A 14983-nucleotide genomic window follows, 5' to 3' on the forward strand; every position below is an offset into this window, starting at 1 on the left:
CTTCTAATAAAAAGGTTTGACTATTTTAGTCATTTCAGTGAACACAAATCCTCATGCTAAAACGTATAATGATATTCAAGAGAATTTAGGGCAATATTTTATAGCAATAGTTTGGGCAGGATCTGTTTCTATTCCAACACGACAATGCTCTCTGCAAATGGTCCTTCCAAAACTGGTGAAACATAGATGGAAACAAAACTCTTTAATTTTTGTTTCGGTTGGAATTACTTGAATCAATTAACTTGTTTATTAGTTTTTATCACTTCTGTTCATATAGTCTATTTGTTTTTGGTTTCAAATACCTTTATCGCTTGAAAAATGTCATTATGGCTTTTTAGAAACATAATAGCTCAGGACCAAGTCGTATTAGTAAGGCGGGTTTTGGGTCATTAACCCAGATGGTGTTCATTATTCTTGAATGGTCGTACATGGACAAAGGGTCCATTAAAAGAATATAATTCCCAGAGATCTAATTTCAGGTTTATAATTGTAGAAATGTGACCAGTGGCCTCAAGATGCTTAAAATAAATATGGTCAACAATGAATGAATCAAAATCACACAAATATTCCCAAGCCAGAAAATATACACTTAAGTACAAATAAATGTAAGTATATGTGTATGGTGTATTGCTTTATTTTAAGTATAGGTATAGCATTTGAATCTGCAATTTATACTGCAAGATCATTATTTTTACATTTTATTTAAACAATAAATGCAGGTGTGTATCAAAACAGTTCACGTCAGTTTAATCTCATGATTCTTGTAGAATTGTCCTGTATCACTAAAGAAATCTAATATATCAGTGATGCAATGTGTTTCATGTCCCTGATGATGTTCAGTTCAGCGGCCCGTGGATACGATTGTAAATAAATGTAAAACATGATTAGCTGTGGGTGCATGGAATGGTGTAATTTTCGTCAAATAGCATCAGATGAAAATACAATCCATTTAAAATGAACAATGTTAATTTAACTGTCGCAACGACACATTTACTTTTCATTAGATAAAGCGCTTTGAGGTTTTAATGAAATGCCAAATGAGAATTGAACATGGCTATGAGGTGTCAGTTCAGACTTACCACCTAATCACGTAAGATGCCCTCCACCAATTATACCACTACGAAAGATAGGCTTTTAACTGGCCAGTGATTACACTTGATCACTACATACATAGTCCTCTTTAATAACCGGCTGTGACATGACATGCAATGATGTTTGGATGATATTTAGAGGACAAATTAATCATTTCCTTGAATTTGCAGTTTTACAGAGCACAGAATGGCGGTCAATTGGCAAATAACATAACATGCATTAAGTGTCATAAATATATAGCAAACTACTTTGTTTACTATTCTCATCCTGTTTTCTGTTGTAGAGATCGAGATGATCTTCGGTTTCCCCACTAATTAATTTAGTGCCATGTGATGTCATTGTACGTCCCTCTAATGAGGACACCGAGCTTGTTCAACACTGATCTCAATAGTCAGAATGTAAATATCTCCGGTTTCCAGGAGGGGAAGGGCCTCTGTCACACATCAATGCAATTATGTGATGGACCTCAGAATAAGCTCTGTTAGGAGACCAATTAGCTTATCTCGGTGTACGTTCAGTCTCTGTTTTGATACCACATTACAGCATCTCGATTTGCATTGATGAGGGTTAGTCAGAGTAACAAAGTTTAATGCAAGACTCAACAAAATAAGATTTATTGTTTTATCGTGATAATAGCAAAACTAAGGAAATTTTGAACACATCATGGAGCATCCACAAGTATGACAGAGGGTCAAAAAAACACCTTTTTACCATACCTACCAATGACAGATTAATGACCATACTTTGTACCAGCCAAGAAAGTATGTTATGTCTCTGTGACAGCAGATATTTAGGAGATTTTTCATCTTACTGAAATTGCTCCTATTACCAAAAAATGGTTTCTTATATTTTTGTTGTTCATTTTCAGGATCTCTTTTCTCTCATTGTTCATTTTTAACCTTTTTTCATTAAAATGTTTCCTATTAGTTTTCCTGTAGCTCAGTGGTAAGAGCATTGCGTTAACAACGTAAGGTTGTGGGTCGATCCCAGGGGATTGCAGATACTTAAGTGTAAATGTATAGAATAATGCAATGTAAGTCGCTTTGGATAAAAGCTTCTGCCAAATGCATAAATTTAATTTAAATGTATTTGCATACATTGATTAGAAGTCATTTTTGTGCCATCACAAAGCTGAGACCCAAACCAAGAAGCCATGCAGTAACTCAACAGACCAAAATCAGAATGCTTCATTTTAAAGTAAATCCATCGTTCATTATTTTTCAGAGAAAGATGTGTATTTCTTTCTTCACTCGTGCTTGTGAATGACAGACTTTGAGGAGAGAGTTTTCCCGTGTTCACTCAGATGTCGCTGTATTATTAGAGGGCTTTAGAGATTCTGTCACTTTCTCCATCCGCTGAATGATGTTTTTCAGGGTTGACTTCAGACCGCCATGGTCAAGGCCTAATTTAAATGTACTATCAGCGAGCCCCCAAAGCCCCGGCATGCAACCACAAACACAGCTTTAAATGAATTGGACTCGACCATCTCTGGAGTCCGCTGTTATCAAGTCATTTCACAGGCCATTTCCTAATTGCCATCTGAAGACCATTCAACCGTGCAGGTGCTCTGAAGAACACTTTAGCATTCAGGTTTTTAAAAGCCTGCTCCCGGTTTTCCAGCACAGAATAGTGGAAAGACTTTAAGGATGCTGTTTAATGAAGGCTGAGGGTGCAACGGTCGAGTCAAGCTTGTGTTTTTCTATGATTAGCTGCGGACAGAGATGTTGATGATGATGTGTTTCCAATACAAGTATTACAAATAATTATGTGGGTTATAAAAGTACTGTAGTTTTACATGTAGTGGATGATGTTCCTTGTAGATGTAAGCAATGACCTCTGCTTCATCTTAAAGTAAACTGTCAACCACCCAGGGCTCATGACCTGTCATTTGAATGTCGACAGCCATTTCTCTCGTCCAAGGCCTTGGGTTGCACAGACTTTTCCCTCTTCCACCTTCTGCTCTAAACCCCTAGAAACAACCATATGGGTTCTTGACTCGTGACTCTCCAGGAGGCAGATGGAAGCGCGTGGAATATACAGTATCGGCCATAACTAACTCTTGTGAACACACAGTTATATTCAGCCAGAACTTTAGCGGGACTCTGATAGAATATAGTGCAAATACATTAAGAATAGACTGGCTGGCAACATCAGTCATGCTTTATTTTAAATAGTCAAATGCAATTTATTTTACTATACATGAGTGTTTTTGTTTCACTTTTAGGAATCTTGTAAACTTTAAGTTTAACTTTTGACGTGTTAAACCAAAGCCATCCAGACTGCTTTTCTCTGGACATTTTTGGGGAATTTAAATAATCGTAAAATGACTGGAATTGTCTGCTTCATCAGCGTCATTTTGGATTGGTCAATATTTTCATTAGATTTGTTTCCCAGAACACATGTAGGCCTACTAGTGCCGAATACTACACACAATTATCTCACCTTCACAGGGAAATGGACTCCTTCATTCCATTCTGTCTCCCAACATTCCCTCATCTGCCCAAAGGATTGTGGGAAATCTGATAATACATATCAGACTGCCTGGCTTTTTTCTGCTCTGAGATAACACCTGTGTTTTCTCTGAGTGCAGCATCCTGTTGTCCAACACGTGATGTGCTCATAGATCGACAAGCGCTTTCATTTCTTACTTTGTACCTGGAACGGTGATAAAAGACAAAAGTCATGTTTTTATAACATTCAAAGTGACAGATATGTTAATATCTGCATGTTCAAATCCTTAAACCCCCAACTCAAATCACAGAGTTCAGACAACATTCTGGGTTGTTCCCGAGTTCCAAAAGCTCACATTGTACATTTATGAAGGTCTTTTGATGGATTGGTCTTGCACCACTTCCATCAAACATGTCACTGCACCAATACAGCATTTTAATGTTTTATTTCAGTAGTGTTTATTTACCTTGTCCTTTAAAAACACATAAACATCTGTCAGAAAAAAAAGGTTTAAAATTTATCCTTTTCTGTCCCTGGGGTGGTACTGTTGAATGCTCCTTTTTTGGGTACATGATTGTACAAAACATTTGCCTGGCTTAAAAGGTATAGGTCATTAGGGTGCAATCATGTACCCAAAACGGAACAACATTTAAATGAAGGTAAAAAGGTACAAAAAGAACATTTGGGTACCACCCCAGAAAATATACAATTTAAACCTTTTTTTTCTGACAGTGGACTGTAGATTTTATTTGAAACAACGTTGAGCCCAGAGAATATTTTCAATGTAGGGATTTTGTTTACGGTTTATTTTAAAGAACTACAAGGAGTTATGTTTGATCCACCAGCCTTGTGCTTTTCACCCATCACTTATTACTCATATTTTCAATGATTTTACAGCGTTTACAGCCTAAAGGCAGTACGCTTTTTAATTATGAGTAAACATATGGATGTTATTTTAACAACAGCTGCAGTGCCCTTGTCATACATATGACTAGCCAGAAATATCACTGTGGATGTGGAAGCAGAAAGGGTCACTTTGAATTAGTGATTTTTAAGCCTGTCAATAATTGGACCCGTCTGGGCAGAGTGCCATACTGCATGTATATCCTGATGGATGGCGGTTAAAGCTTTGGACATCTGGAATTCACTGTTGGTTTTTCGCATACACAGCGACAAGAAAAGCATCTTTTTAATGGCTAAATGAATGCTCTATTGAAGAATAATTTTTCACCCTGGGGACATTTTCAACATCATTTTTCTCATTATTGACTTGTTGAATGACTGCGTTTGTCCTCAAGCTTTGTTACAATTGAAGTTGCGGTATTTTATGGTACTCTATCCATCTAAATGACCGGGAGAGAAAAGAATATTTTTTTGCCTACTACCACACCCCTTTTTCCCACGAAAATCGATTGGTTTTGTCCAGCTATTAATCATTGAACGTATCATTCAATGACAACTGGAGGTTCTTGGGCTTCTCTGACACGGTTGATTGATGTGTTTTGAAGCCAATAGGAGGCGCACTGTCAAACTTTTAACTTGAAAGTAAATGTCAGATTAAACATTAGCCTCTCGGAAAGTTAATAGTCAGAGATGCGCGTTTTCATTTTGACATTCATCCACTCATGAAGATAAATGGAAATTTTTATCTCTGCAGGCGTTCGTGTTCTAAAACATATTATGTATCAATGGACAAACATTATCGGCAAATTGGTCTCATGAATTGTAATGTCAGGCGGAGAAAAAGGCTTTTCTGTGTTTGCCTGCTTTGAAATAATGAGATTTTCATAGGGATACCATTAACATCAAACATCTTCATTCACATATGCAGTCTTTATAGTTCTTGTTTGATGAAATGGCCTCAAATGTACAGTATATCATGGGTACATACGACATATGTATTGTTCGAGGGAATGGCAGTGTATATTATGGGTGTATTAAATATTTTGTACTGATCTGATGCATGCAACATACTGACATATAATGGTATGTCAATGTGCACAATATGCAGATTTTCTCTATTCGTGGAATAGCAGGTCAGGTGGTCAATATGGGTAAATAAACTCTGACAGGTCAATCAGAACCCTGGTGATTATTTTTCTATAAAGACCGTCTGTGCATTATCCTATTACACGTCTACTTACCAAATAAGTAGATGGACCTGTAATTATTTTTGCCACATCATGTTACATTAATGCATCATGGTGGATGAAAGAGACTGTGGAGTGATATGAGGGATTGGAAATTAGCGTAGCAGATGATTGGTTGTCAGGGACAATGGTCAATTATGGAATTTATAGGTCATTATGTAAAAATATTTGACCCTTGTGTTGTGAAAAGCTGCGTCATGATATACTGTATAATATACTGATTATTTCCCACAACGCCATAGATGAAAACTGAAGAAAGCAGAAGAATAGAAATAATTTCTGTTTCAAGTCTGAAAATGTCTAAGAGTACACATGAAAGCATGTGGGTTTAAACAAACTCAAAGGGATAAATATGAAAACTCTGTCATTGTTTACTCATCCTCTTATCATTTTAAACCCGTATGACTTTCTTTCTTCCGCAGAACACAAAAGAAGATATTGTCAAGAATGTTGGTAACCAAACAATGGCGGTCCCAAATAACTTGCATTCATTTTGTGTCTATACAATAGAAGTAAATGGGTTTCGCCGTTTTTCGGTTACCGACATTCTTCAAAATATCTTCTTTTGTGTTCTGCGGAAGAAAGAAAGTCATACAGGTTTAAAATGACCAGAGAGTTAATGACAATATAATTTTCTTATTTGTGTGAACAAACCATTTAAGTTCATCTGTGTCTTCATGAACTTTTGACTGTGTGTAGGCCTCTCACTCATCACGGTGTGAAGACACCATAAACTGAACAGATAACTTGCCACGAGCATGTGCTTTTAACACACCCAGCCGTGAGGAGGGTGCAGCTTGCATGAAGGGCACTGCTGTTGAATGTTGAATTCTTGCTGGATCTCACCACAGAGTCTCTGAATGATGACCCCTCCATATGGGGAGAGAAATTGAAATGAGATCTCACAAAATATAGCGTCGCAAAGTTTCTCTGATGCACCTATCTGCTTCACAGCGGCTATGTGCCTACCATCTCTGCCTTTTAATCTTCCACCCAGTGGGAGGAAGGAAAACTTTACAGCAAAATGAAATATGAACAGAGTCGAGTGTGCGGGGTTGGGGGGTAAGATGCTAGCATATTTTATTTTGGTAAGAGGAGGTACGACAACGCCGCATGCCTCTCGCCGGATACCCGTGTCGTATATAGTATGCAAGTAAATTCCTCATCTGTAGATGTTTATGTGCTGTAGGCCGTGCCGTTTCACAAGTTTAATTTATCAGAAATGTACTCTTTCAGTTTTTAAACTTTCCGCATTGTGTGATGTATTGATTAAACAAAGTGAGAGATGCAACAAAGGTGTAGCATTCAAGTCTGTCGGCATCTTGATGTGAATCAATAGCATCAAAATGAATGTCGAGTCAGTTGTTTGTATTTATGGGTGTATTCAGGCTAAGACTGGGAACGGGCGGGCAGGCACAGGTGATGGGCATCTCTCCACTGTTTGACTGAAGTGATGGAGAAAGAATTTAATTACAGCTCTGTTCATATTGGAGAGAAGAGAGTGTCGCCGTCTGGAAAGTGATTGAAGGAGAGAGACGGCCAGAGAGAACGACAGATGAGAGATCTGTGTACATACAGGTTGAAGAAGTGTAGGGGAAAAGCATGAGGATAGATGGAAGCTGTTGTTTTTTTGTGCATGATCTAAAAAATGTTTTGTTGCTAGGGGTTTGTGTAACAATGAATCTATAAATGTAGACTATGAAGACAATTTACTGGTCTTGTCGGGAAGGTTCCTTGAAAATAAATCCTACCCAATTGTGTGACTGTAAATGTAATGTTAACATAATACAATAACAAAAAATATCACAACGTGAACGTTTTACTTTTGAGAACAAATGCATGATCTGCATCCAAGACATTCTTGTTACTTTATTGGGAAAAAACAAGGCACTTTTTTTAACTGTTAAATATATTAATAGTGTTGAAAGGGGTGTAGTTAGCACATGTGTAATGTTTGTTCACATTGAGTTAACCTAATTAGTTGTTGAAATGCAATATGGTGTAAGTAAAGCAGGAGTCTGTTTATCAGATGAGTTTGTTGTATATGGCTCATGTTATGGAATGGTTGTTGCTAGGCAATATATTTTAAGGGACACATCTAATCTTCGCTAACATCCGTCGATGTTGTTTGACTATGTTTAGGGATGTTTTATAGCGCTTGTGTTTAAAACGTTTGTGGTGGTGGTGGGGTGATTTTTTTTAAAGCTGTATTGAGTCATAGAAAACTTAAATAGACCAACTCAAGACAGATCAATAATTACTTTATTGTTCAAAAAGAAACGAAAAAAACCCCTTAAATATATTTTTTATGCATCAACAGATTTTTCTGTTCTATATATACTGTCTTATGTGTGACTAACTTATTGTCATTAAGTAACATGTAGAGAGATATTCTAACAGAGTTATCTCAAACACAGCATAGTTCCCATATTTCCCATATCTTAGATTTGGAAATAATGTCTCAATTAATTGCTTATATCATTGTTTTTTCCTCTAGACCCATAGACAAATCAGAAAACTCTTCTCTTATATTCTGCCTTTGGATAGAATTGCATACAGCTCCTCTGTTGTGAGCCTTAAGTCTTAATATTAGTCTGAGAATGCCAGAGTCAGATCTCACCACACAACAAAACTGTAATTTTATTGTTAGGCAATTTTTTCGGAGACTTTCAAACACAACAACGAAATGAGAAATTGAACATGGCCTGCGCCCGGCAATCAATTTTCCCTCATATGAAACATGCATTTGCCAGCGTGTCCTACATTTATTAGAAAATTATACATAGCTGCACAGTCTTTGAAATCCATTTGAAAAAATATACCCATGCAAGTAATTGATTCCAAAATAGCCAATATGTGTGAATTCATTTTACATTTTGGTACAGAGAAGCACTAGATCAATAGCTTTGTGTTTAGAGGGGTGTGGTACTGTAGGGGATATGTGCAATGTATGCAAGATAGTAGAGTAGGTGTGTATGTTGGTTGAAAGAAAGTTGTAAGGGCAGTGGGGGGCAGTGCTGCTCTATGACGGGTGCAAAAAACACAGCAAAACCAAAGTGTACAACATGTGCGGTTTTATCACTTCTTAAGTTGTCTGTTGCTTGCAACAGGTAGATTTTCTGTGTGGGTTGTGGATGATAAAGCTTCAGTGTCAGCTCAGTTGAGTTGAAATCACTGTTTGGATTTGTCTGTGTACTCAATTGGAGCCCTTTCAAAATCTGTTGTCTTTTCACAGATGTTTACCAAGACACATAGGACAAAGCACAACCAACTAATAATGCTAATTGCTTCCATCTGCTCCCCCGCAGCTGTCCATAGTCATTTTAGTCAATCGCAGGAATTAGTCTGCCGTCATTCACCCTGCATTTATATTAGCCGGCTTGCACTGCTTCCTCGACTAGACAGAATTCACAAATTCACTGAGAAATAAGCTTGTTGCCTGCCATGAAAACTCTAGTTTTTACACTGATACATTCAATAAGATTATTTCTTAAAAGAAAATGATTGTGAAGGACTATAAGAGCACTATGCAGTAAACCGTGGCCGGTCGGACGACCTTGTGCGTAAGGCTAAAAGGCAAGACATCATTTAACACATGCAGACGCTTTTAGCACCTGTTGGTGGGTGACATTTTTGTGAAGAGGTTTTAAAATCCTCTAGCTCTGACCTTCCTCTGAGAGAGCCAAGAGAGAAACAGCGAAAGGTCAGAGGGAAGTACAGGCGCAGTTCTGCAGGGTAACGGTTTCTCATTAACTGACAGAAGCCATACAATGCGATGAGATGAAATGTAATAAAGGTGGCAATTCTGCCCTCTGGCATTGGGGCTGGAGAAGAAGGTTGAAGTCTAGAGACTTTGTTTCCTGTAAGGTGATGGTTGTAAAAATGCTTGAGACCTCCTCTACAGGAAAAAAAACTCAAAGGTCCGTTTGAGGGCAGACATGAAGTTTGAGCTAACAGATCGATCAGTAGATCCATATTCTGCCTCTTCTAATCAGATCACAAAGATATGGAGGTCTCACTTCTCCACTGCTGCTCCAAAAACTTTCTTTAAGTCTTCAGTTTCCATAATATATTAAGTATGTGTTCATAGAACTATTTTATGTAGTTTTGATGAGAATCATAAAAAAAATGCTCCGAGATAAATTGTAATACTATCAATGATAGAATGTTTACTTAAAGGGATAGTTCATCCAAAATCCAAAATATTTTATAAATTTTTCATCCTTGTGTCGTTTCAAACCTGTAAGATTTTCTTCCGCATAACACACAAGATATTTTGAGGAACACTGGTAACCACACAACATTGGCCCCCATTGACTTCCATTGTATGGATACAAAACCACGAAGACATTTTTCAAAATATCTTTTGTTTTTCACAAACGAATGTCTCACATACTATCATTTTAACATATTTGATAATACACAACAGTCTCTTAAATCATTGCCTCAGTTCAACAGCACCATACTGTGTTATGTAAAATTATCTAAATAAGAAATAGTTCACCCAACAGGAAAAATCTGTCATTATTTACTCACCCTATTTCAAACCTGTTTGACTATTTCTTCTGCAGAACACAAGAGAAGAGTTTTATGAAAAATGTTGGTCTCAGAACACTGTTGGTTTTATATACATACAAGAGAAGTAAATGGGGATCAATGGTTTTGGGTTGTCAACAGTTTTATTAAATATCTCTTGTGTTTTGCAGAAAAAAGACATAATTTTGATTTTGAAGGTTAACTATTCCTTTAACTCATTATATTAGAATGTTTAACAAAAAAATCCCATCATTTATAAGTGGGTGGTCACCAAGCTTATGTTTCCATGGTAACAGCGCTCTGCAAATTCCAAGCAAGGGAGGGAAATAAAAATAAAAGACAAAAGACATCTTTTTCATAATAAAGTTTATTCTATATTACAAATAGTATTTTGTTCTTGACTGCAAAATAGGAATGCATTATATTTACATACACAGGTATACAATTAATTATAACAAAGTTAGAGAAGCTTGCCTTTCCGCTGGTCTCTCGCTCGCTCGCTCTCTCTCTCTTTCTCTCCTCCCATCAGGGTAACTCGTTTTCTTGCATCGAATCAGTAAATATTAAAAAGTCTTTTCTAACAGGTCTGTAACACCTGCTATAACACTGAGCTATAAGGACTTTTCAGTTCTTACAAAATGTTTAAGGTGGAAACTTTATCAGGTTTTTTGGACATAAAGGAGGGGGGTGGCCCTGTCACATGACACCTGCTGCGGACGTACATGAAAAATGGAACGTACAACGTAACAGATTTTCTTTTTGTTGTGGGGAAGTCCAGGAACATCGAATAAGATTTTTCAAACAGGGTTTTCAATTAATTTACCATTAGTTCATTTGAGACCTCAATTTGACTTTGTAAATTAATAATAAGATTTTGCTTATTCGCTTATGAACACGGGTTTGGTTTGAAAGATTCAAAATACATTAAAATAGCGACAACATTTTTAATTAGAATCGTATTAAAAGCATCTGTAGGGAAGTCACGTTCCTGCAATACCCCATTTAACAATCCTCTGTAACTAAGCTACGCTGAAAAAAACGCAGGCAAAAGGGACACAGACAATATTCTTAATAATATAAAAAAATAATTTGGTGGAAAGCTGATTTGATGAGTCCTGAAAACATTAGGTTGCCTCAAAACGATTCAAACATATAACAGTTGCAGGCTAACAAACAATGGAGAAATGTTATAATATATGGACAGAAAATGGAGAGGTCCAATTGAACACTGAAGGGAATCGTCTCCTTAGAGGCGTTCAATAAAGACAACAATAAATGTAAAAAAAATATTGTGTGTGTCGAAATTGGTAAATGTCATGTTTGTTGTGAACCTCCGGCCAATAAACATCTGGACCTGACAGGTGTGTGGACACTAATGATGCAGTGGTCCGACATTTGTTGAGAAATTTCGGCTGGACGGCCTTTGAGAAAGGCAATCAGCCGGACAGAAATAGGATTTTTCTCGTGAGCAAAGGAGTCTGATGAAAGCCTAACAAGAGTTTGGTTCTGTTTAGAAATTCCTAGTAGTATTAGATAAATTGCTAGCAAGGCAGTTCATTTCATATCATCCAAATAGGTCAGCATGCAAGGGTATATACTATATCTGCGTAAGGAATCACCTTAGTCTTATTAGCATCTAACACATTCACAAAACATGGTTATGGCAGTAGAATGCGAGGGCAGGATAAAGGTTCCACCCTAACGAAGGTTTGCAATTTTTAAGATGACAGCCATTTCTTCAATCTCGTTCTTCCAAGCAAAAGAAAGAAAAGAACACGTCCACATCATCAATTGCCAGGCTTATTTTTTCGTTTTTCATTTTTTTCATTTTTTCGAAGTTGAAATACATGCGCTGAAAAAGCCAATAAAGAACCCAAGGTGGACCCGGGCTGAGCTCCACACATTCACATCACCACATTGTGAAACGCTGTCAAGGGAAAAGAAAGCTCATAGGTCAGAGGACGATGGAAAAGAGGGCAGCTTGACTCTTTCCCTTCGCCAAAGTTAACGTCAAATACTTGTATGTCCTCGCCGCTCCGACTCTTCGTTTGGAGTCGAACGCCCATGTAAGATACAGTGCTGCCAATACACTTCCATATCAAGCAAGCCCTAAAACTTCAGCTCAGGGTTTTTTTTCTGATTCTTCCAGTAAGTCGATTCTTGTGCAGTAACCAAACTTGGACGAACAAGTGTAACTATGAGCTTTGTGCCGTGCGCGGCGTAATGAGGAGAAATAAATATTGGACAGCAGATACGGAGCGTTAGATTTATTCTGCAGGTTATAAAACAAACAGTGCCTTGTGTTTGGGTCTTCTGGAGTAATTTATTTTCCGAGACAATCTTTGCACTGATTTTGTTGTTGTTATGTGTGTGTGTGTGTGCATTTCTTTTAAATTGGGCTCCTTTGGTGTTTCGCTGACCAACTTTGTTCATATGTGGGTTTCCGGAAAGTTCATTATCTGGCGACCCTGTAGCAGTAAATAGTGCCAGGTTGCATGTGTGCGCTTTCAGCAACTCATACCGTCACTATTGCATCATCTTCAATCCCCCTTTAACAACTAATTCAGAATTGGCTAATTTGTAATTAAAGTCTTCTACTGGATAAGCGAAGTGAGAAAGCTATTGAACGTGTGCTTATAAAGATCTTGCCAACTTGCAGAACAGCGTAGGTCCACTGCAACTGCAAGGAGACGTGTGTGTATGTGGGTTTGTGTGCTTCTAAGGGGATTGAACCTTGGCTTTTTTTCTCCACTCATCTAGAAGAGAGAGGTTAAATTCGTGTGCACAAGCCAGACAGATGCCAAAATGAAGGCTGGGGGTGAAATGGAGGAGATGTGAGCAAGTAAGCTCCTGGAAGAGACGAAACGATTGAAGCACTTACTCCCTGTGTCCTGCTAAACCCCAAAGGGTTTAATACACCTCACTTTCTTCAAAGTGTGAACGAGCAGGCACGAGCTCTTTATCAAAGCACCCGCCCGGGTGCGTAAAATGCAAAAATCATCTTGCGTGTCCTGTAAACGCAATATTCTCGAGGTGTTTTGTGTCTTTTGAAATGGTATGGTCTGCATTCTTCAGACGCGTGCAGTACCTTTGCCGTCTTGCGTTTCAGTGTTTAATAAAAGCACTACAATGACTCTATATTAGTGCCGTACTCTACCCTAGTCATAAAAGTCAGAACAAATTGACACCAAACATCTTGGTTTCTGCTTATCAGCTAAATTTCGAAGGCAACAGAAAAGTTTTTTTTTTGTCTTTTTTCAGTCAGGGAGAAGGATGGTGGACACGTTGAAGGGGAACTCGCAGGCAGCCATCCCTCCTCTACACAGCAGAGCCGGATGGCCACCCAGTCCGCTGCATCGTAGGTAATGTAGTCCTTGGCTCCTCCGCCCACCCTTCAGTTCCCATCTCTACTCTTCTAGGAAGCAGAGCTAATATGATGCAAAAGCTTGTTTTGTGGGAAGATTGCGAACAGAAGAGATGAGATAGATGGACAGTCTTCACTCAGGCACGGCTCGGTTTCGGATGGATCTCCCAGTGCACTCTGGGAAATGCGGTCCTCAGCTATCCAGGCTCATGAAGGCGACCACCTGCTCCAGTTTATAGGCCAGTCTCTGTTTTCTGGCACCGTCGTCCTGCTCCAGCGCAGACACGATCTGCCAGCAGAGGGAAATATATCAGATACACACACACCTCCATATAATCATACATTACATCTTCACGACATCTAGTGCACTTTTGAGGATCGTCTTACTGAATGTACTTTCAAAGTGATTTTATTTCAGTTCATTTCAATCCCACACCACCCACCGACCTTGTTGATCTAGTGTGGTTTGTCATTGTCAGTTTGAAGGATTATGAGGTTTCATGGGTGAATCTCATGAAAACATGCCAGGGTCATATTTCATCATAATCTCAATGAAAAGGTTTTTGTTTTGTCAAATCATTCAGATTCTTTTGCTTTGTGACCATTTGCTTGCACAATCCCCCGAATGAGAGTGATATTTGATCTCATTATAATTGACTGGCCTTTGTGAGATTCACCCGTATAACAGGTAAGATTGAAAAAAACATACAGGTCGATCTACTGATTTAGGTCACGTGTTTGTCGTACCTCCTCTGTATATTTGCTCACGTAAGAGTAGATCTCGCTGAGGGAGCTCATGGTGTTGAACTCGTTCATGTGCATGCGGGACTGCTCTGCCAGGTAGGCGTTCATATCCTGATCGCTAATCGCAGGCATCTTATTAATGTCTGAATAATATCTGTGGAAACACAAACACATAGAACAGGTTTCTTAATGGACGTCAAGAACACAGACAGGTGACCGGGCTTGATCGTAATGTGTTATTATAATTCAATCACAATAGTGCATTTTAGGGTTCCAGGATGCATCACATCCCCAGAAATCCCTCCTGCATTTACTGTCTGTGCCGGTACAGCTACTTCCGACAATAGAGAGTGCCTGCGAGAGTTAGTAGGCCGTCGTCCTTGAAAGTTTTACAGAGATCAGCAGAATCTATAGGATGCTGCGAACGTCCATTGATGCGCCTCACGCAAGCATTACTGATAAAGTAATCAGTAGAAAGAAAATGCATACGTATATATAAATGCACACAGACACATTCTTTGTTGTGTTTGAGTGGGCGGCGGGTGCTTGAGCGAGTGAACGAGGAATGCTGGTGGAAATGCAATCAGTCACTGTCACCTGCAGCTGCGCAGGCTCTGTCAACTCTTTCATTAAGTCAGATCATTTA

The 14983-nt window shown here is 38.4% G+C and overlaps 1 protein-coding gene and 1 long non-coding RNA gene across 5 annotated transcripts in view; one reads left to right on the forward strand and one right to left on the reverse strand.

Moving 5' to 3' along the window:
• LOC130421510 (uncharacterized) overlaps window positions 1-14983 on the forward strand; it is a 70050-nt gene that overhangs the window by 41554 nt on the left and 13513 nt on the right. For all 3 annotated transcript variants that reach the window (XR_008906826.1, XR_008906825.1, XR_008906827.1), the window contains exon 6: window positions 13491-13591. This is a non-coding gene — a long non-coding RNA (uncharacterized LOC130421510). Of the gene's footprint in view, window positions 1-13490; window positions 13592-14983 lie in introns of those variants that run through there.
• Window positions 10579-14983, reverse strand: part of plxna4 (plexin A4) — a 186480-nt gene continuing 182075 nt past the window's right edge. For both annotated transcript variants that reach the window (XM_056749417.1, XM_056749418.1), the window contains 2 exons: window positions 14341-14491; window positions 10579-13882 (listed from right to left, as the gene is read on the reverse strand). In XM_056749417.1, the coding sequence (XP_056605395.1) occupies window positions 13787-13882; window positions 14341-14491 (247 nt within the window). In that variant the 3' untranslated portion in view covers window positions 10579-13786. The remainder of the gene's footprint in view (window positions 13883-14340; window positions 14492-14983) is intronic.

The sequence above is a fragment of the Triplophysa dalaica genome, chromosome 5 (genome assembly GCF_015846415.1).
Source record: "Triplophysa dalaica isolate WHDGS20190420 chromosome 5, ASM1584641v1, whole genome shotgun sequence".
NCBI lineage: Eukaryota > Metazoa > Chordata > Actinopteri > Cypriniformes > Nemacheilidae > Triplophysa > Triplophysa dalaica.